The 24,484-nt window shown below is 37.3% G+C and overlaps 1 protein-coding gene across 2 annotated transcripts in view; it reads right to left on the reverse strand.

Annotated features, from left to right (window-relative positions):
* Positions 1 to 5,759: 5,759 nt before the first annotated feature.
* Positions 5,760 to 24,484, reverse strand: part of LIN28B (lin-28 homolog B) — a 121,591-nt gene continuing 102,866 nt past the window's right edge. For both annotated transcript variants that reach the window (XM_068985409.1, XM_068985410.1), the window contains exon 4: positions 5,760 to 6,120. In XM_068985409.1, coding sequence (XP_068841510.1) covers positions 5,760 to 6,120 — 361 coding nt within the window. The remainder of the gene's footprint in view (positions 6,121 to 24,484) is intronic.

Here is a 24,484-nt window from a genome sequence, read left to right on the forward strand (position 1 = left end):
CTTAAAAAAAGTACTTCATTCCACCAAATTCATCTCTTTACTGGTTGATTAAACATGCACTGCTTCAATTGGATTCCGACTTTTGTTTATGCTATTTCTTCTGTCCCAGATTCTCTTCTCAGCCTCCCAAACCAAGCCCATCTTCCTGCCCACTGAATCTCACCTCCTCAAACCACACCTGCACTTATCAAAAATGTTGATTTTGAACAATTTTTACTGATATGACAAACAATATGTTAAAGTTGCAAACCATATATAATCTAATTTTATATTAAAATACCTGTATGTAATTTATTGAAAAAAAGACAATGAAGAATGTTAATGGTTATTTATAGGTGGTAAGATTATGTGTTTAAAAGGTTGTCCATATTGGAAATTAATAAAATTTAAATTTAGAATAAAATGCAGGTGATGGGATTATATACAATTTTCTTTCAAAGTTCTCCATATTTTCTGCAGTAAAGTACAGCACTACTTTTTAACAAAAAGCTACTATTTTAAATAATCAATGAAAGTAAACATGTTGAAATGTTTACTTAATAAGCTTCTCATGAGCATTCATGATCGAGCCCTTCACATCACTCACTGTTGCAAGAGGTAAATGTACTACACACTGCTGAACTGTACACTTAAAAATGGTTAAGATGATAAATGATGTTATGTTTTTCGCTTTTTACCATAATTAAAAGGTAAAGAGTTCAGTAGACCACAGGGGGGAAAAAGTGAATCATCCACGTATATAGACTGGAAATGAAAATCTATGTGATGGTGAGGCTGGTCAATTTATGGAACTCAGCAGTTTTATAAAGTTGGTTGCAGAGTATATCAAACCTACATTCACAGCTTAGATATTTGGTACTGGTGTCACATGTCCTTGACTGTTTTTTTCAAATACTAACATCCTTGGGAAAAAATTGCAGGAAAATTCTAAAATGGTTTCTCCAAGAGGGTGTGAACACTTTTGCTCCAGGCTACTTTTCCTGACCCCAGGAAGTATGTCTTGATTACCAAGCTTGCACAGTCCACGCTGGTTGACACAGGACGATTCCTAATGAGGACAGGACCCACCTTTTCTCCTTCATTCAAGTGGAATTTATTCACAATCTGTACTGTCACAGCTAAGTTTTATATTTAAAATAACTGCGACTTGAGGATATGTTAAAACTATTTAATTGATACTCATTTTGGTGTAAATACTAAGTAGCCTTTTTACCTATTCATTAAATTTAGCCATCACACACATCATGAAAACTCTCCAATACTCATCATAAATGCCAACGTTATATGTTTTATTTTTAATCAAGTAATTTCTTTAAACCTCAAAATATCCATAATTGACAGAATAAGACACTAGGCATGAGATGATAATATAAAATCCACAGTCTGCAGAAAGGCAAACAGTACTTGTAGTCCATCGAGATGACTGTACACAAGTGAAACGCCATTCCGACCATCTATTCCTTTTTTGTCCTTTAAAAACATACAGTTCAAGTGTTTTTTATTTTCACTTGTAAACAACATGAGCCAAAATGGACAATGAGGTCATCTAAAGACTACACAGGATAATTGTAAAACACTAGATAAAACACCATATTAAAGTCATATAGAAATCAGTGTTCACTTTGGTCTCTATTGTGGTTAAAGTTGTTAATACCAAAAAAGCAATACATACTAATTAAAGCCAGCTGGTGGTGGGTGCCAGTGGTTGGTAGCTGTAAGTAATTCAAGAGGTAGTCAACACCATCATTTTCAAGCTGGTTAACTCTTACACATGTGAAGCCACAGATATATTCAATGTTGCAATAGTTTCTCACTGTACAGTACTTGACCGTAACTTTGCAGCTTTGCTCCAAACAGACAATTTAACAATGATTCAGAGGTCAACCTCTCACTCTAACTGAACTATGACACAGATCACACAACCACCACATCTGAAAGAGGCTGTTGACAGTGATGTAAGACAGAATTTGATGCTTGTAACAAGTCGTTCTTCCCTAAAACAAATAAATCTCATTAAGACATCTAGAAAATTAAAGTCCGTGCAGCTGCACGTGTACACACTTTCCCAAATTTTATAACCAAAGGGGAAATACACATATATATCTTATGATAAACATTTCTTAGAGAAAACAGATAAATTAATTTAAATTATCTTTAAGACTTAATGAGATTTTCCATGTCCTGTATAACTCATCTTACAGTGAAAGTTACAAAGTCTATTAACACTTATGGGCTCCTATTCACAAACTACATACAACTAGCAGTAACTTGGGGCCACATTGGTGCAAAATAAAACTGGGCCAAAAAAAATATATATCGGCAATAGAAACACCTTTATTTGTAGATGGACCAATGCTAATAACATGATGTTTCTCGATCTTTTCCCATACATTGCACGCCAAATTTCCAAGTTATAAGCAGGTAAAAATCTTTCTAAATCTTTCAACTGTAAAAATACATCCAAAGTCTTCTAGTAAAGACGAAAAATGCAAGTATAAAAATGTTTCTACTATAATCTGCCACGTAGCAATGAATAGCTCACAGGGCTAGGAGACCGGTCGTGCATCTTTTCCTAGGAATTACATTTGTGTTGACATGGGTGGGGAGAGGTCAAAGGGGAACTATTTCACAGACCTCCTGCCCAACCCATTAGCAACTCCAGTAAACTGATGCTTCACACAGATCCTACCCCTCAGTAGCTAGAAAGGGCATTGCACGTCCACTGTATGTTCACTCCTTGGCAGCCAGTGCTGTTAATTATGTGCCTGGACAACAATGCTGCAATCACTTGGCCTCAGCGCAGCACAGACACAAACGAAGGAGACTGGCATCTTTGATACTTTTGCCCAGCACATACTACACTCATACAAGCAACCTCACTCCCTGACTTCTTCCCACTACCGACCTCTGGGCAAAGCAGCTATTCTGAAGATTGACTTGTGTGCTCTGTTTTGCTTCAGTAGAAGTGTCTATGTCTTTAAATACATGGTCACTTGAAGGAAATGCTCTGAGACTTCGTTAACTAGATGAGATGCTTCATTATTCACAAGTGTTTGTCAGAAACATGCAGTTATGAATTGCTATCTATATTCTAGATAAAAAGATTCTGTACCAGAGAATTATCAGCCACTGTAAGGCTGGAGCAGCATAAAGGTGTGCTATGCATCAACTATGAGGTAGCCTTTTGCTGTAAACAGAATATTTCACCCATGTAAATGGACACTGTGCTTATGTCAGTGATATTCACATCTGAAAGGAGTGGAGGAAGTCTCCTTGAGTAATTTTCACATGAAATTAAAAAAGGAGAGCTGATAATTGATATTTGGACATTTTGATCTATGTCAAACTCAGAGGTAGTTATTACTAACATCAGTACATAATACTTACATAAAGGTATAAGTTATTTGGTTTGTTTTGAGTAAGCAGGACTGTAGACTATTCTGTAAAGAAATAACAATTATTATACGGTATGTTCCCTGAGTGAAGTTCTTTGTCCTGAGTATGTTTATGTAATAGTGATAATATTCTTATATAAAAAATAAACCCCAACTTTTCATCAAAGATAGGTTTGGTATGTGCTTAGTTCAGTCTGGTGAGATGCTGAAAAGTGATTTCAAATTGCACCCATAAGGTCCACAGTTATGTTTCTTTTTTTAAATCGTGATCTCAGCTCTGAACTTTTTATATGTAAACAGGGAATGTCCAATTCTCAAGTCCATAATTTCCTATTTCTAATAAGGTCAAGGAACTTTGGTTTGAATTTTCAAAGTGACTTATTACATTTTGCATTTTTACTGTTAACCTGCTTATTATACCTGCTAAAAATTAAGCAATGCCACTTTGATTTGTCTACATAATTTAAATAAGCTTACACTCCTCACATAAGGCAAGGAAGTTCTTCTCTATAGCTATTTATCACATTCAATATCGTCAAAGGTAAGCTTTGCATCACAGCATACTGAGATTTCAGTACATCCCATGGAGACTCTCACAAACACTGTCAACTCAAGCTGAGTTGGGAAGGGCTGGTGGCCCAGCCCCAGGCTCGCTTGCTCTCCTTCCGCGTGGCTTGCTTGCTGAAACGGGGGCAAAACCGTACAACAAGTCTCCCTCGGCAGGACAAGTTGGGAGGGAGCAGAAACTGTTCAGCAGAACGTGTCTCATTTGAATCATGCTATTTTCTGTTTCTGATTATCTGAGCTTACACCAACAGGCTCATACAAGACTCTACTTACTGCCAATGTTAAGCCTTACTACTAATTGGTACCTTCTTGGAGATGTTCCCAAAATTCATCCATAAGATCTAGAACCAGGATGACAGCAAAATGAGTGTTTTTAATGACTGGAAGCTGAAGGGATCAATACTGTGGTTGGCCCCTAGCCATTGACACTTCTGTCTCTGTCTCCATCACTGAATGCTCATCCGGAATCTCCCGTATTCGTCCCTTCAGTACCAGTCATGAAAGAATTCTCGTAAGATCAACTGTATTGTATAAAAAACACTCCGCTCTCTGGTAGGAGAGGTTTGGGAACCTTTCTCCCCAGGCTCGTCACTCTAGTCGCCTGCCACCAAACATGATGCTTTTTCATATTATTCAAGGTCATACATCATGGGCAATTGTGAGCATCCACTCAATATTCATTCTCAACCCTGGCATTTTACTGTGCTGTTTTGCGTGTTTGTTTTAGAAACAAGTTAGGTAACTCTCCAGGGGGAATAAAAACAGCCACCAAAAACATACACCCAATGACTGGAGTTTTCCTCCAAGGTCTTCAGTAGTAAACAAGGAGGCCCCTGCTCGAAGTGATGGTTAGAAGGATTGACTTAGTCAAGGGGAGCTGCTGTCGCCACAGTCCCTCAAAAACCTCACAACAGTTAAGAGATTAAAATGAGCTGGTATCAAAATACCATTGAAAACAATCACTTCACTACATTTATACATTGCCCTCCCCCTTCATTTCTCTGAATAGGCATCTAATTTACAATCAAAACATTGAAATTGAAAACACTGAAATATCGGCACAGAGAATACACATTCATTGTCTTTTTGAATCTGGTTTGTATCCCAGATTCAAAAAAGCTTAAACGGCAGTTGGAGGCATATGGAGTTAAGGTACTGCCTTGAAAAGGGGTTGGGTGGGGGGATACACTGTACAGATACCAAGAAAAAGAGGCAATCCCAAATTCGGGACGACTGATGTTTTAAAAACCTTTAGTACCATATGACTGGCAGCTCTGAGATCTGAAGTATATCCTTTGGTTCACATAAAAGGTAACAGTCTTTTTTTTTTCTCTAATGTAATATAAAGGGAATGGTATTTCAAGAAAAACTCCAAGGGTTATTTTCAAAACCATGTAAAAATGCTTCACTGAGGGTTTTTAATTCTTGCGGGATGTCCAATTCTGTGAGGGAGGGTGTGTGCTTGTATCTCCATACACACATATATAAAGACAAGCCCTCTTTATATATATGTCTACATTCTAAAGAAAATCCTCCTACACACACACACAGACTCAGGCTCGCTCCCTCTCACACGTGTACATACAGATAACAGCATCTCATTCTGAGTCACATAACACATGACACCCTGCTCCAAGGTAATTTGCTTAGAGTGATTTGTCTGTTTAAAAACATTCACAGTTCCTCAACAGTAGTTAAAAATCCCAGGTCAGCTGCTGTATGTGAAATACTGTTCCCCTGAATTTGCATGAGGTAGACTTCCCAACCGGGGAGAGAAAATGATACGTTAAGGAAGGGTTATGTCTTTTTCCTTTTTTGAACGGAAGGCCCCTTTTTGCTTTGTTCTTCCGGTGCTGCAGATGACTTGGTGGAGGAAGCTTCTTGAGGGGCCCTGCCTGGCCACTCTGAGAGCTCGGACCTCGCCTCCTGAAATGATGGACAGCCGTGCCCCCCCCCCACCTCCCGAGGGAACGCCGACGTGCACGGCTGGGGCTCCGCTTCCTGTCTTCCCTGAGAACTGGCTGGCGGCTGCACCGCAGTTTTGTGGGGGCAGTTCGCCACCATGTGCGTGATGCTCTGACAGCAATGGCACTTCTTTGGCTGAGGAGGTAGACTGCATTCCTTAGCGTGATGATCAAGGCCACCACAGTTGTAGCATCTGCAGCAAGAACAATGAAAAACATCTTAAGTAGGACCAGGTGTATCATAAAATATCTCAGAAATCAAAATATGCTAAAATATAGTGTCAAAGAGATCAGCTGATTTCAGTATGCCTTCTTCACACACACACACACACACACACACACACACACAAAACCGTGTTGTACTAAACACAAAAATCAATGAAAAACCAGAATCTGAAAGCATGAAAGACTAATCACTTCCACAGATAAATGACTCCTTGAGATTTGAGTCAGGTTATGCTAAAGGAAGTTTAGTCCATTAGAGGGCAGCCGCGTTCAACAAAAAACAACCAGCTAGCTTGGAAAAAAGTTTTAAAACCCAGCAGTTGACTTAAAATGCAACACCAATTCAATCAACAAATGGAAAAATTATAGAGCAAATTAAATTTTATGAGTTTAACATTTCTTTAGGTGTTAATTATTTTGGCTATGGAAATTAGTTGAACTGGAGGAATTTTTTTTCCTTTTGCACAAATGAGTGCAGCGAAATATGATAAATAAAAAGTCAGACATCTATGGTGAATATCTGGGAAATAACCAAGTAATATTAGAGCAAAATAGAAAGTGTCTGATTCAGAAGAATGCTATAAAAGAAAGCTTCTAGATAGATACCTATGTCAGATTAATAAAGGTTGATGCTAGTTCAGGAACAGGAAAATCTTTCTGTAAGAAATTAAGTTTTCCTTCAGGGTAAATTCTAAATTGAGATAAATATAAATCCATCTTTAATTAATAAATGAATGCACACTGGGGGCACAGCTTGTACTATGTTTGAAATTTTGACTAAGATTCTAAAAGTTATTTGGAAGATATATTTCAATCAGATTTTCTTTTAAAATTTTATATTAAAAATAAAACATCAAGAGAAAATATATTTTTTATATTTGTGAAGGTTTTTAACCTACTTAGTTACATAATACAAAATTTGTTTGTCTACAAATGAAATGTTTTAAGGGTTTTTCTATTCTAAATTTATTTTCCAAATACATTTATGATTCCATTAATTCTCATCATGAAATACACACAATAGGTCATTTTACAAAATCAAAGCAAAACAGGTGGTAACTCTGGGAATCAGCTTAAGATCATGACAAAAAAGTTAGTTATAACTAACTAGCCAGCTAGTGTGTGTGAGACTAGAAAGTCAGTAACTTATATTACCAAGTATTTCCAAAACAAGCTACTATTAACCTACTGGGAAGTATATGTAGGATTGTTGTTATTGTAACTGTTCAGTCGCTAAGTCATGTCTGACTCTTTAGGACCCCATGGACTATGTATATATAGCTCATCAGGCTCCTCTCTCTATGCCATTTCCCAGGCAAGAATACTGGAGCTGGTATGCCATTTCCTTCCCCAGCGGATCTTCTCAACCCAAGGACTGAACACACATCTCATGCATTGGCAGGCAGATTCTTTAGCACTGAGCCACCTGGGACACCTGTTAATTAACTAGATGGGAGGAATTCTTTCAAAACACACATATATATCAAATAATCACAATGTACACTTTAAAAATCTTATAGTTTTACTTGTTGACTACATTTCAATAAACTGAGGTGGAGATGGGGCTTAGAATGTTTCCCTTAGAGGACTTCATGCCACCTTAACACTTTTTCTCTGCTCTTAGTTTATATAACTTTGCTACTTAATTCACTGGGATAGAAACTCATTTGAGACAAAAGGTCAGGAAACTTCTACTCGTTTTTAGTTCTACTGTTCACTAACTCTCCATCTCACTTGCAAGACAGTGCTAGGACTTGACACCTCTTGATTCTCTTCCAAGTTTATGATCTGGTGTCTCTCTACTTTCATAATGCGCAACTCAGTCTGATTTTAAGACTTTCTTCAAGAAATATCTGCCAGTCCTGTAGTGGGCAATGGAGGTAGAAAGGACCCAAATTCATCTAGAGTTGGAATTGGGAAGGTGGATGGCGGGAAGCGAAAAAAGGATGAGGGAAGACTAGTTTGCTCATAAAAGTGTTATTGAAATGACCCAGTCGAAGCTGGGGAGACTCCTGAGACCAGAAGTATCAATAGTCTCAATCTTCTCTAATTTCATTACCATATCAATTATATAATCTCAATTCCAAGAATCTCTGGAATTGAGATTATATCATAATTATCAATTATTAATAATGAAATTATACAATAATTATCACTCAATTGCCCCATGCAATCCTAGCACATCCAAAGCTGTTGGCAGAGAACATCTGTTTAACATTATTCTATTCTACTACTACTACTACTACTACTAAGTCACTTCAGTCGTGTCCGACTCTGTGCAACCCCACAGACGGCAGCCCGCCAGGCTCCCCCGTCCCTGGGATTCTCCAGGCAAGAACACTGGAGTGGGGTGCCATTTCCTTCTGAATAATATATTGATTACACAATTAAACAATTTTCTGATAATTGGCAAATAACCATATGGAATTTAAGGCTTTCATAGAAAAAAAAAAGAAAATTGAAAAATGATGTGATCATATAGAGGGATGATAAAATAATGAAATAAATAATGGCTATTTCATCATCCTTGTTATTGCACTGCCCAAACTACTGTCTTATCTTTCCAGAAGGTATAAAAGACATCAGGAGACAGGACTTTTGTTGTCTTTTTTTTCTAACTCTTTATTGAACACAGTTAAGAATTCAAAAATTTTTGTTTTCTGAATAATAGCAAAGAGAAAAAAACTGACATTTTTCAACTGTTAGATGGAAAAAAAATACAAATACAAAAAGACAGTAATACTCCAGACTCTAATGATGATGATGAAATTAATCACATAAGCTAAATCTCAGATTATGAGTCTTCACATACTGTATCCTAGAAATATATTTTATCAGACTCAAGAATGGATGAGCGAATAATACATGTCAGTGGACAAAAAGGAAATTTAGTACTTAGTTAATTCTTCAGGGAGGATGTTATCAAGCAATATTTTTTGATGATACATGTTTGCTAAAAGAACATGCAACAGTATTTTTTCACCTTTTATCAAGTTAGTGCTAGGGAATTTACTTGACAAGGTTCATAAGTGGAAAAATGCTGAGGCACTTACTGAAAGGAGATAAGTAGCACAGAAATGAAAAATCTCACTGAACTGATCATTCTAATCATATTTAGGAATATATATTTTATCTTCTAAAATAAGTTATAGAGTGAGTCTGTTTGTTTTTAATGTAGAAAAAACTAGGATAATGAACACCCTGCTTCTCCATTTATCAATATTACCTTGTAAATTTTAGAATAACGGAATCACAAGATGGGCTTTTATTTTTTTCAGTAATTAACAAATACTTATGTCAGGAAACAACAGTATCATATCTTCAAAAGTTAAAGGGAAAAAAATCACTTTTTAGGATTATTTATTATTATACTTTAATATAAAAAATTAATGAAATATTACAAAGCAGATTCAATATTGTTTTGGTGGTAATTTCTCGGAGATAATGCAAAATTAAACAATAAAAATTACTCACTAATGCTTCAAATTCAGGGTCCCCAAATATAGTCTAAAATGGCATCTTCGAGAAGTATAAGCCCATTACTTATAATAATGCTTTTCCACATACTTGTCTCCTAGTGCAAAGTGAATGCTTAAATTTGCCCATCTATAAAATACCTCCTTTTGAATTAAACTCACTTCCTTGAGGATAACACCGACTTAGGAGCTCATTTCTGAAGAGAGAGAAAATAGGTTAAAGGGTGAGTAATAGAGCTGCTCTCCCACGGACACATCAATTTCATCAGTCACTGTGGAATGCACACTGTTATCCAATTCAGGGAGCCACTTGCCCGCTCATTTACCAAGGGCCTCATGTCGGGATTTCATTTTTCCTCAAATGGGGTCTTCCATTATATTCCACATGTGCATTTACCACTACATTTATTTGGGTTCTGAAAGTTACTTTTAAGGACACTGCATCATTTTGGTTTCCTTGCATTTTGATCTGCATAGTTAATTCACTCCCTTAGCTTTTCAGATTTGTTCTATGATTACGCCAGACTGCCTTCCATGATGAAAAGACTTGCATTCAGTATATATGTGCTTAGCTTTAAAGGGGAGGAGTGGTATGTATTCTCCTCTTCTATTTAATCATTCAATGCCAATCACTCTTCCTAAGAGTGCAGATCACACCCCATTAGGAAACCGCTTCCTTCTCTAGGGACTGACACCAAAATGGAACAGCTCACAAATAATATCACACCACATTCTCTATACAAAGCTCTGCATGGTACCAGTCTCTTTTGTTCACTCTCTCAACCTCTCCAAATCAGTTTAATTTGAATGAATTTTATGTTATGATGTGAGCATTAAAACAAGTCCCAAAAGTGATTTTAAAAAATGAGGAGTGACACTACATAAACAGAAATCCAGTTTTTTCTAAAAATGTAACGGAAAAAGAACAAAACAAAACAATGTAGGTGCTTCTAAATATCTGAAAGTCTTAATAAGAAGATATATAGAAACTTATATTCTGAGAGCTAAGAGGGAGGCATTAAGGATAATGATACAGGCACCTCCCTAGCAATCCAGTGGCTAAGGTTCCACGGTCCCAGGGCAGCGGGTCCAGGTTCAATACCTAGTCAGGGAACTAGATCCCACATGCTGCAACTAAGAGTTCACATGCAGCAACTGAAGATCCCACGTGCTACAACCAAGACCAGGTGCAGCCAAATAAATGAACATTAAGAGAAACAGAAGATAAGGACACAGTGATCTGTAGGCTTCTAAAGAGGAAGGAAATGTTGAGAGAACCTAAGCAAGGCAGTCTCAGTGAAAGAGAACAAAGTGGGAAAAGTGCAGGCAACAGGGCAGGAAGGAGGGATAAATACAGGAAAGGAGTACATAAAAATCCCTGGAAGAGAGAGATGAAAGAAAAGATCAATAAAATTTCAAAGTGGAAGTCCAGAGGGGTAAAGAAAAGTCAGGAAATGTGGTTTATCAATGTTTTCTAACTCTCCTCTTGGTATTTTGGGGGGGTCCTATGGAGTGAATAAGCTATACCCAGTTGTGAATTTAGGTTGTTGGGAAACTTTCAGACAAAATGGGGTCTTCTGGAAGGTTGGCCTAGGAATCTGCCTCTCTTACCCTCAGAAGGTACAGGGGTGGGCAGATTGCATCTGTCACAGCAAGGCTGAACACACTGTTAAAAGAGTTAAAATGATAATTACAGGAATACTGAAGTTCGATTTATTAAGAGCTTACTACATTCCAGACACTGTGCAAAAGGTTTTGAATATGTAAAATAAAATCGAATTCTCCCCTGAACCTTATGAAATAGGTACTACAATATCAACATTGTATCAGGGCTGCCCTGATGATTCAGTGGTAAAGAATTGGCCTGCCGATACAGAAGACATGGGTGTGATCCCTGGTCTGGGAGGATCCCACGTGACACAGACCAGCTGGACCCACGCGCCACAACTATTGAGTCTGTGCTCTGGAGCCTGGGAGCTGCAACTACGGAGCCCACATGCCCCAAGCGAAGTCTGCGTGCTCTAGAGCCCACGCTCCACAACAAAAGCAGCCATCGCGATGAGAAGCCTGAGCACCGCAACCAGAGAAGCCAGTGCAGCAGTGAAGACCCAGCACAGCCAGAAATAAATGAATAAAAACTACTTTAAAGACTCACAGCGTACTGCTCTTCATTAAAAAAGTAAAACAGTGCATTGTTGAGAAAACCAAGTCTCAGAGAGTATACAGAGAAGGAAATTTTAACTGAAAAATAATACATTTCACTTGTATTTTCATTATATAAAAACATTATACCCAACAATATTGATGTAACTGTTATCACATGTAATCTAAAAAATACAGGGTCCTGAATTTAAAACAGTCACAAACACACAGATTTGACATCGATTTTTCTTGAGACTGGGTTATTGTTCTGTCACTGTGCTGTGGGGAAGCGAGCTTCTCTTTGCATCTATAAAATGAAAAGCAGCAACTAATCCAGGCCAGACTTTTGACTGCCAAGGCCCAGTTTCTTTCCTACTCCTCTTGTACTTTCTACTCTTCTTCTAGTGTCCAAAGTTTTTGTCTAAAAAAATCAGTAAATAATTTTTCTGTTCTTCTTAATCATATGTTTAAGACCATAAGTTGGAACTTCAGGTTAATAACCTATAATCAGAGCTATTAAAGTAACTTAAAGAAATTCCATCCAAAATAAAGAAAACGCGCCCATGCGATCGCACTGTGATATAAACAATGTATTCAGGCCTTGAAATACAAACTGCAATGAGATTCTATTGGCTGAAGCAAATATAAATTGCTCCTGGAGGAAAATGTGATAGCATAATTCAAAATATTAACACGTATCCTCTCTAAGCCAGCAACTCTAACTCTAGGAATTTGCCCTTCAGGAATATTCACTGATAAGCACAATGATCTAGGTACTAAAATATCACAGTGTTATCCATACTGGTAAAAAATTGAAAAATTAAAATGATAATAATATCAACAACAAGAATAAATATTTATAGTCAAAACCAGGTAGTCTGGTTACAGAATCTTTGCTCTGTTACAGTGAGCTAGATATGTGAAAATGAGAAAGAAATTAAAGCCCATATACTGAGAAACACTCTATAGATATTAAAAGGAATGAAGTAAAAGAATATTTTTTAAAATAAGGTAGATCTTTATGTATTGACATAGAAAGATCTCCAAGATAAATTAAGTGAAAAAAGCAAAACACATAATAATACATAAAAGAAGGTATGATCTCCTTTATGTTTCAAAAACACTATATACAAGTAAATGTATGCATTTTTAGATGCATAGAAAACCACTGGAAGTGGTTACATCTGGAGAGAGTAGATGTAAGGTGAAGGGGAACTTTCATATAAGAATTCCGTAAGTTCTTTATAGTTTCTTTTTAAAATAACCACCAGAAAATTTATAATTATTTGTACAATTGAAAAAGGAAGAAGAGCAATTATAAAGCTGCATTTCCATTTTACAATTTGACCATTATTATCATCAGTCATCTAACAGTTAACTTGCACATGAACAATTCTAGGACCACCTTGGAAGCTTTTTAAAAAATACCTATGCCTGGGTCCTATTGCAGACCAATAAATCAGAATCTTTGAAGGCACACCCCGGGGATCAATACTTTTTAAAAAACTTCCCTGTTGATAGTGAGCAGCTACTTGAGAACCACCACTATATACAAACCTGAGTTTACCACTGACAACTTTAACCAAGAGATCACCTCGTAATCCCAACCACAAGAAATGTGGCTCAAAACTGAATACCAAATATTCCCCAAACACTGTTTCAACAGTCCACTGATGCCTGGAAAGGAAGAAGGCAGAAAGGAGGAGGGGAGAGAGGAAAAAGGTTATGTATGGATCTTGTTTCTTTACTATGAACTAAAAATGATTCCCTGAAACTTCTAACAGCACAAAACCTACATCTTTTTATCATCACTGTGTGTGTCAGTCGCTCAGTTATATCCAACTCTTTGCAACCCCATGGACTGTAGCCTACCAGGCTCCCTGCTGTCCATGGAATTCTCCTGGGAAGAATACTGGAATGGGTGGCCATTTCCTTCTCCAGAGGATCTTCCCAATCCAGGGATCAAACCTGGGTTTTCTGCATTGCAGGCAGATTCTTTATCATCTGAGCCACCAGGGAAGTCTCCTGCTTATTTTGGTAGGAAAAGACTGCAAAAATCTATGGAGTCTAGGTTCCAAAGTAGTTTCTCTGTTTCTGAGGCCATTACTCAACTCTTAGTTCATCGTTATGGGTTAAATGTGTATGCACCCATATCATCAAAACAGGTGATAATTCACAGGCATTGAATCAACTGCTCCTTTCTCTAAATTTCACTATTATCACCAATTAATATTTATTGACTTCTCATAATAATTTTTTAATTCTCCATTTCTGTTGCCTCCATCTATAATAATTCTCAAAACCATATAAACTTGTTTCCTGTAGAGATATTCCTGCAAATATTTCTAATGGCCACATGCAAAATTAATATAAACATAATAAAAAGATGTTATGTTAGCCATGGAATTTTTAAAACCTCTAAAATGTAAACTACACTTCACCTAAAAGACTGCCACTGATAAAATTACTCCTGCCTACTGTTTTTTTTTAAACTTAAAGATAAATAAAATGTATAACAGATGGTATTGTTGTTCAGTCGCTAACTTGTGTCTGACTCTTTGTGACCCCATGGACTGCAGCACACTAGGCTTCACTGTCCTTCACTATCTCCCAGAGTTTGCTCAAACTCATGTCCACTGAATTGGTGATGCTGTCTAATCATCTCATTCTCTGGTGCCCTCTTCTCCTTTTGATGTCAATCTTTCCCAGCATCAGGGTCTTTTCCAATGAGTTGGCTCTTTGAATCAGGTGGCCAAAGTATTGAGGCTTCAACTTCAGCATCAGTTGACTCATTGGAAAAGACTCTGATGCTGGGAGGAATTGGGGGCAGGAGGAGAGGGGGACAACAGAGGATGAGATGGCTGGATGGCATCACCGACTCGATGGACATGAGTTTGGGTGAACTCCAGGAGTTGCTGATGGACAGGGAGGCCTGGCGTGCTGCGGTTCATGGGGTCGAAAAGAGTTGGACACGACTGAGCGACTGAACTGAACTGAACCTCTTTTTAACACCTGATTCTAGATACCTAGATACCTTAGCTGTGATGGGATCATGCAGGCTGTGCTGTCAGAGTGCCCACTGCATGTGAGATTGGGTCCTATTTTATAACGGACTGTTTTGGCCATTATATCTAGATAAAATTATCTAGATACCTTGTCTGTCAGTGGATTCAATTGCTTACAATACCCAAGAAATCACTTTCATAAATACATAGGAAAAATAGAAAAAAAACAAACACTTAAGAATATCTACGATGAATATCACTTCATACTAATGAAATATATGTGAATAGTTAGCTAAATGGTAATATACACATGTGTGTGTGTGTGTGTAAAATCTTGTTTGATGTCTTCGCCTAACTGCTTTTTGGATTGCTTATGTTTATTAGTTTTTGGACACTCTCTCTGATTAATGCCATGGTCTGTCATCTGTATCATAACACCAGCTAAAAATGTACCGCAGTATCTTGACAACCGGCTAAAATATAGTAATAGCTCTATTCGCAAACCTTTCATCATCTTATAAAAACAAGAAGATAAGATGGAAAATGTGTGGGACAGACATGTGATGAATGATGGTGCAGGGTCAAGAGAAGTAGGGACTGAACATACAGCAGATTTTAAAGAGCTGAGGACATGAAACGGGAGAGGAAAACCACCGGAAAAATTGGGGCAAAGGCACCCTTTTTCATGTAAAGGCCCTTCCATCAGTTATAAATATAAGCCAGGCATTTTTGTATTTCATTCCATTATGTTTAAAAGTACTTGGAAGTCATACAGCAATTCCATGGAACAATAATTGCTTGTTGAGAATTGGCCACTTTGTACCATAACTTGAGAGGGAGCATTATAATGAATTCTAGGTCATAAGTTAAACCTGTATTTGGAATAGAAATGTTATCTCTCTTTTAGGTGGCAAACAACATGCCACACAGGTAATCTCTTCTGGCTAATGGAAAAGCTGAAAAAACAAGGAGAAAGATAGACTCAAACATAGATAGCTTAATGCTTTCCAGTTTCTGGGGAAGTCAAAACAGTCTGTTATAAAATAGGACCCAATCTCACATGCAGTGGGCACTCTGACAGCACAGCCTGCGTGATCGCATCACAGCTAAGAAGTGTCCAGGTCAGGACAACATGCAGACACACACACACACACACAAACACACACACAAAAGTCACTGTATTTTTGAAGTGGCAGAGTTGCAACTATCCAAACTGCTGGTTTAAATTTGTTCTAGTTGGAACCAAGGTCAATTTATCTACCATTTTTGGTCACACCGAACTTTAGGTATAAAGTGTTTTTAGAAGGTTAATGCAGGTAGTAAAGTGAAAGACAGACATTCAATATTTATCTTATCTTGAGGTGTTTAAAATTAGATATTTACTCCGATGAAAGAATCAGATTATAGTAATCTGATTACAGCAATGTGAAAATGTTGGTTCATTTATCTATTACAGCAGTCCTGCTGAAAACTTAAAACCCCAGACCATTTCACATTCACCAGTGTCAGAGGTATGACACCTGCTATAAATAAACACTGGTTTGCCCTGAAGAAAGACAATTCCACCACTGCTTTTATGTCAACTTTTATAAATTTTGGGGGGTGTTTTTTTTTTTTTTTTGCTCATCACATGATTTTTTTTAAGGCACTGGCTAAAAATTAGCTTTATTTTTATGGCTGCCATATTTCACAAATCATTCTGAAGTGGTATCTTTCTCTTTATGTGTACATTGAATTTTTTATTAAACTTTTGGTTCAAAACACAAGAAATTTAAGAATTTCATTATGATTACTTGATAGGTGAAATAATAATTTGTTTTCTAGAGAAGTAGATATAAATATCAAAACAATTTATGAGATAATTTAAACACATAATAAAAAATACTTAAAGATGAAAATACCTTAGGTATTCAAATAAGGACTGCAAAATTAAAAAGTGACTAGCTCTATTTTGTCACACACACCTTCTCAGTTAAAGCATAAAAGGAAGAGACAGCATGAGAAATTTCAAAGGAAAGAATGATGTACAGAGGTCAAGAACCAATTTTAGTGGCATGACTGATGAACTGCACAGAATAAGGTTAGATAACAGTTCCAGATTTATGCTGGTTATTTGCAAGCTGGAAGCAAAAAAGAGGGCTGGATTAAGATGCAATCCTACTTTTAGCCAACTGAGGTATTGTTGTTGTTTTATTTAGCCAAACTGACTATAGCTTTGAAGTTACCAGGGCTTAATTACCTTTGTGCCAATAATAATGTTGGTAGCGTTTGAGTTTCTATGAAGACAGTGTTAAAACAACTCCCTATTACTGAATCAATATTTTTCATATTAACATTGAATTGTTGCTATATTCCTGAATTAATAAGAACTACTTGTAAGCTTTCTACATTGACAATGTTTATACAAGTCGTATTAAAATATATTTTTAAAGCACCTATTGCCCTAGAGCATGTTGCTTGGTGTGATCTATCCAAAATGTCTTTCTCAGGATTAATTCATGTGAAAGATGCAAAAGAAGATTGTGCCAAACCATCTTCCATCACTACAGCTACTCAAGAATCAGAAGGAGTTAAAAACTATCCTGCTGAAATCACCAAAGAAAGGCTTTTACTGATCGATAAGTTTGATCTCCTTCTGTTCCAGCACCAGCTACTGCTGAGGAAAATAATGAAGTACAGATGAGATGTAAATGACCTCTGTCCACTTCTCCCTCCAGCCCAATTGGTCTTCCTGTGACTGGCTATATAATATTGCGCTTTGTCAAGAATCAGCAGTTCTTATATCGTTTACCATGTCGGTATGTAGGTAAGTGCAAACTGAACAAAGAAAATCGCCACTATGTTCAGACAACCTTCATAAACTGTGATGTTATCCCCTCTCTGTGTAGGTCTCATTCTGAAAATTAAAGCTTAAAATCATGTAGGGGTTCCCTGGTAGCTCAGCTGGTAGAGAATCCGCCTGCAATGTAGGAGATCCCAGTTTGATTCCTGGGTTGGGAAGATCTGCTGGAGAAGGGATAGGCTATCCACTCCAGTATTCTGGCCTGGAGTAGTCCATGGGTTTGCAAAGAGTTGGACATGACTGAGCGACTTGGCTACTTCTTGTTTTCCTCCTTACTCGTTGCTGCTGCCCTTCATGTCATCCCACCTTTTTATATGACTAAAGATTGATGGCCAAGCTGCTAAGGTATTCTTACAGATCTTCACTGATCCCTTAAGAAATTTTGATTCCCTATTTGAGCATTTAAAGGCTGTGATTCTGTGAGTACACAGTCACTATAACAAAAAGAGACAATTGAGGAGCCAAGGATGGAGGTAAAATATGAAGTATGAGAAGGGCAGATAGATCCATGGACACAGCTAAGCCAGGACTGCTTACCCACATCCAGGGACTTTTTAAAAAATATATTTATTTATATTTGGCTGCACTGGGTCTTAGGCGGGGCACCATGTGAACTCTTAGTTGCAGCATGTGAGATTTAGTTCCCAGACCAAGGATCGAACCCAGACCCCTTGCACTGGGAACACGGAGACTTAAGTCACTGGACGACTAGGAACATCCCCCAATACTCTTAATAAGTAAAAACCATTAGGACTAGATTCGGCCCATTAACAAATTTACGTTTGCAAATTCTATAAGCCAAACTATGGCTTGCCCTGGAAACAATTCCTTTAACATTTGAATGATAGTCTTCATCTCCTTTGGTCATCCTTTAAATTTGGCTGATAAAGTTTACACGAAGAATCTCGTGTATCTTCTCAGTAGGACAAAAGAAATAAAGCCACTAAAGAATTTTTCTATGTGTCTCTAACAAAAAACTCTTTTTTTTTTTTGCTGTGCCACACAGCTTGCAGGATTTCAGTTCCCCAACTTGGGACTGAAACTGGGTAGGTCACAGCAGTAAAAGTCCAGAATCCTAACAACAAAGACACCAGGGAATTCCCTAACAAAAAATTCTTGAAAAATATCCCGGTAGAAGTGGTAAAAGGAGGTGCCCTTCTTTAGATAATACTTGATCTTTTCACTATAAAAATGTATGTATTTCAGAGAACAAATAAACATTGAAAAATATGACAGATGCAAGCGGCAAAGTGCTATTATCACACTGAGTGTGAAGTTCTCTTTATGTTTTATTTTTATAATTAATTGAATACAGGTGTGCTCAATCACTTCAGTCATGTTCAACTCCTAGCGACCCCACGGACTGTAGCCCACCAAGCTCCCTGTCCATGGGATTTTCCAGGCAAGAATACTGGAGCGGATTGCCATGCCCTCCTCCAGGGGATCTTCCCAACCTGGGGATGGAACCCCCATCTGCCTGCGTCTCCTGCATTGCAGGCGGATTCTTTCTTTACCCACTGAGCTATCTGGGAAGCCTGAACACAACATATGTGTAAGGAAAAAGTAGTGCTTCACTGGAAAACTGCATTGTCTAGACCCAGCACTCACAATTATGGATTATCTGATTCCGATTCTATGGGAGTTATCTTACAGCTCTTTAAATTGCCGATAACTGCAAAGTTATTCTTGCCCACACAGCGGCAAATTCTGCCCTGTCAGGTTCAATTAACTTTCCTTTCCCATGTGGAAAAAGCTAGTGCTGCCTCTATTTGCATGCTAATCTCAATATTTCTCATCTACACGTGTCTGTTCTGTGGATTCTCCTTTGAAAGTTTGTAGCATCTGCTTATTTCCCTCATTTGACTTAAAAAAAAAATCTTTAACACTTGCTTATTTTATATCTGTATGAAAGTTATGATGTCATCTTTTTTGAAAACTATCCTGTTAATTCTCATAGAGTAAATCTATATTGAAGCCACTTCATGAGATGCAAAGATCATTATGACCTCATGATGACTTTGTTTTTTAAGCACACAGAATCTAGAAAAGAGATCAGATGCATAAATGCACAACTAACTTTAACCCTCAGGTTTTTTGTGTTGTTGTTGTTATTGTTTTGGTTGCACTAAATCTTCACTGCTGTGCAAGGGCTTTCTCTACTTGCAGCGAGTGGGGGCTATTGTTCATTGTGGCACACGGCATAGTTGCTCCACAGCATGTGAAATCTTCCTGCACCAGGGACTGAACCTATTGGCAGGCAGATTCTTATCCACTGCACCACCAGGGAAGTCCTAACACTCAGGGTTAATGGACCCAATTTAAGTTTTTGTGTTTCTCTTCAGGAATGTTATTTTTCCTATACCTTGAAACATTTTGCTCTTTCATGATCCTGAGAAGTATATCCAACTATTGTAAGGAGTTGAAAAAAATAAGAAAATTTAAATTTTTCCAGAGAAGATATACAAACAGCCAACAGGTACAAAAAAAGATGCTCAACATCATTAATCAGGGAAAGAAAATTAAAACCACAATGAGTTTGTCACCTTACACCTGTTAGAATGGCTGTCATCAAAAAGACAAGGAGTAACAAGTGTAGATGAAGATGTGGACAAAAAGAGAAAGTTTGTGCACTGTTGGTGGGAATGTAAATTGGTGCAGCTATTATGGAAAACAGCATGGAGATGCTTCAAAAAATTAAAAATAGAACTACCATAGGATCCAGCAATATCACTCTGGGTACAGACCTAAGGGAAATGAAATCCTTACCTGGAAAAGACATCCCACTCTAACATTATTTACAATAGCTAAGACTTAGAAACAACCTAAGCGTTCACTGATGGATGAATGGATAAAGAAAATGTGGTATTTTTAAACACACAACGGAATATTATTTAGCCATAAGAAAGACAGATCCTGCCATTTGCAAAAACATGAATGAACCTCAAAGGTATTACATTAAATGTAATAAATCGGACATTGAAAGACAAGTACTTACATGGAACCTAAAATAAAAATTGTCAAACTCATAGAAAGAAAAGTGGTTGTCAGGTGTTGGATGGTGGGAGAAATAGGGAGAGGTTGGTAAAAGGATACAAACTCTCAGCTATAAGTTCTAAAGATCTAATGTATAATATGGTGACTACAGACGACAATGCTGTATTGTATAACTGAAAAATGCCAGGAGAGTAGAACTTAAATGTTCTTGTAAGAAAAAAATAAGATAAATATGTGAGGTGATGGACATGTTAATTAACTAGATGGGAAGAATTCTTTAGTAATGTATACATATATCAAATGGTAATAATGTACATTTTAAAAATCTTACAATTTTACTTGTTAACTACACTTCAATAAAGCTAGGGTGGGTAGAGGACTTAGAATGTTTCCTTTTCAGGACTTCATGCCACTTAATGCTTTTTCTCTTCTCTTTCATTTTACATAACTTTGCTATTCTCAATTCACTGTGCTGGACACTCACTGAGACAACTATCAGGAGACTTCCACTTTTGTTTTTAGCTCTACTATTAACTAACTCTCCATTACTTTCCATGCACTTGCTGGGCTTCCCAGGTGGTGCAAGTGAAAAAGAACCTGCCTGCCAATACAGGAGGCATAAGAGACGCAGGTTTGGTCCCTAGGTCAGGAACATCCCCTGGAGGAGGGCATGGCACCCCACTCCAGTATACGTGCCTGGAGAATCCCATGGACAGAGAAGCCTGGTGGGCTTTGGTCCAAAAGGTTGCAAAGAGCTGGACACAACTGAAGCCACTTAACACACACACACATCTCCGGTGCTAGGACTTGACTTCTCTTGATTCTTCCCAACTTAAACTGTCTATATCTCTCTACTCTCATAATGCACAACTCAGTCTGATTTAATGATACTCTCTGAGAAATATCTGCCAGATCCATAGTGGGCAATGGCAGGTAAAAGAGACTCAAATTTATCTCACGTTGGGGTTGGGAGGGGACCAAAGGATAAGAGGGACTAGTTTGCTTATAAAAGCATTATTGAAATGAGTCCATCCAAGCTGGGAGAGGGGCACCTGAGATCAGAAGCAACTCAAAGGATGAAAAAAGGGGATGGGGATAGGGGTGGGAGGGAGGATTTTAAATACCTAGACTCAAGAGTCTCAATCTTCTTTAATTTCATAACCCTAAATATCAATTATACTAAATCATCACTCAACTGCCCTGCACAAACCTGGCATCCAGAACTGTTGGCAGAGTCTGTTTAATATTATTCTGATCTGCCTCCAGAATAATCAATTAATTATACAATGAAATAACTTTCTGATAACTGGCAAATAACCATACTGAATTTAAAATTTTCACAGAAAATAAAGGAGAAAATTAAAAAATGATGTGATCATCTAGAGGGATGATAAAATAATGAAATAATCGCCATTTCATCATCCTTGTTATTGTATTGTCCAAAGTATTGTCCGATCTTTCCAGAAGGTATAAAAGACATCAGGAGACAGGACTTTTGTTGTCTTTTTCTTTTTACCTCTTCACTGAACACAGTTGAGAATTCAGAAATTTTCACCTTTTGGATAATGGCAAAGAGAAGAAAACTGACAGAAAATATTTTGCAGTTGTTACATGAAAAAGAACACAAATACAAAAAGATAGATGGTAATACTCCAGGCTGTAATGATGATGATGAAATTAATCATATAAGATAAAGCTCAGATCATGAGTACTCGCATAATATATCCTGCTACTGCTGCTGCTGCTAAGTGGCTTCAGTCGTGTCCGACTCTGTGCGACCCCATAGACGGCAGCCTACCAGGCTCCACCGTCCCTGGGATTCTCAAATATATTTTAGCAAACTTGTGACTCAATGAGTGAAAAATATACTTCTATAGACAAAAAGGAAATTTGTTACTCAGTCTTTCAGGGAGGATGAAATCATGTAATATTTTTTGAAAAGACATGTTTGCTGCAAGGACATGTAACAGTATTTTTTTTCACCTTTTATCAAGTTTGTGCTAGTGAATTTACTTGATATGGTTAATAAGTGGACAAATGATGAAGGCACTGACTGTAAGGAGATAAACAGCACAGAAATGAAAAATCTCATTGAACTGATCATTCTAATCAGCATCTAAAATGAGAATATTTTGTTGCTATTGACTGAGGAAAATTACCACACTCTCTTCCACAAAACTATGAACCATAAAAGTTTTAAAAGCACTGTATTTTGACAATACAAGTACAAGAAGAACCATAGGTAATAAAAAGCTGGAATTCTTAGAAATATATTTGAAATCTTGATCACTATTTGTAAGATGGCTACGTTCCAAGCTCATCCATGAGGAGTTACGTTCATTCAAAGGATACTGCCCATTTTGGGTGTCTATATCTTTACGTCAGAAAAGTATGGAATAAAATTTGAGTTTGTTACATTTAAATTCTTATTAATTTCCAATCCAGTTGTTTTTCACAACATCCCTTCATTTTTGTATCTGTAAATTATTTATAAAATGATTTTTAAAATATGTTTTACAAGAGGCCACTGAGCTCAGAGAGTAACTGGTGATGACTATTCTTCCTGGTATGCTGGTGGCTAATAAAATGTAGAGTTTGACAAATGGTGTTTAAGAGATAGAAAATGTTATATCTTTTCAAGATTAAACATGGTCACACTTTTTAGGAGCAATCAGAACGGTTTTGTAAGGGAGCTGACCTGGCTACAACAAGTTAAAGCTACTTAAAATAAGTAAGATTTGTATAGATGGAAGAGACAGCACGCCAGGTGAATCTATGGCTTGAATTAGAAAATGGAAGTGGAAAACTGGAGGATATATCTAGGAAGGCAACTGGTTAGCTTGCAAAAGCAAATGGAGAAGATTACTGAGCAGAATATTAAATATATTTTATAATTTAATATTTTTAAATCTTTCATCTTAAGAGTTGAAAAAAAATTGAGTTTCAAAGCTGATATATGCATTGCTCATGACCACAAACTTAATAATGGACAGCCCAGGATCTCCCTCTACAACTCTAGTGATGCATGATAAATGACTTAATATCTCTGGGTTTCCTCATCTAAAATAAGTTTCATCATTTAGGAATCCTTTTATAAAGATGATAATGATTCCCACTTACTTTTCATGCCCACTGTGGGTCTCAAGTGAGATAAATATTTTAAAATGCTTTGCAAACTACAAAGCTCTATATAAACAGTAGGTACAATTTCTCTCCCTTATCTTGGATATTATATTCCTGAAGCACTTCCACTTCATTGGTGGTGAGATAATGGTAGAAGAACTGAAGTTCTCATGAGTTAGGGTAAGAGAATGCAAAAATGAATTACAAGAGAAGCTTAAAATATCTTTTCAAGAATACTGAAGAAAACAAACTAAATAGCCTAATAATAATATTTTGCTTATCTTATAATCCTGGGTGTTCTTTGTAAGGAATGATACTAAAGCTGAAACTCCGGTACTTTGGTCACCTCATGCAAAGAGTTGACTCATTGGAAAAGACTCTGATGCTGGGAGGGATTGGGGGCAGGAGGAGAAGGGGACGACCGAGGATGAGATGGCTGGATGGCATCACGGACTCGATGGATGTGAGTCTGAGTGAACTCCGGGAGATGGTGATGGACAGGGAGGCCTGGCGTGCTGCGATTCACAGGGGCCGCAAAGAGTCGGACATGACTGAGGGACTCAACTGAACTGAACTGAACTGATAATGCTCTATATTTAATTTGTATTTACCGTTCTTTGTCCACTGGGATTTTCTTTACTATCTCTTACTCTGAACTTTGATGAGCTCTTAGCAAATTTATTTGGTTTGTTGCAGATGCCAAACATTTTTTCTTGTATATAGATAATTGTTGAAATGTTCAGTATTTTTC

This window comes from Capricornis sumatraensis, chromosome 13, assembly GCF_032405125.1.
Source record: "Capricornis sumatraensis isolate serow.1 chromosome 13, serow.2, whole genome shotgun sequence".
NCBI classification, from domain to species: Eukaryota; Metazoa; Chordata; class Mammalia; order Artiodactyla; family Bovidae; genus Capricornis; species Capricornis sumatraensis.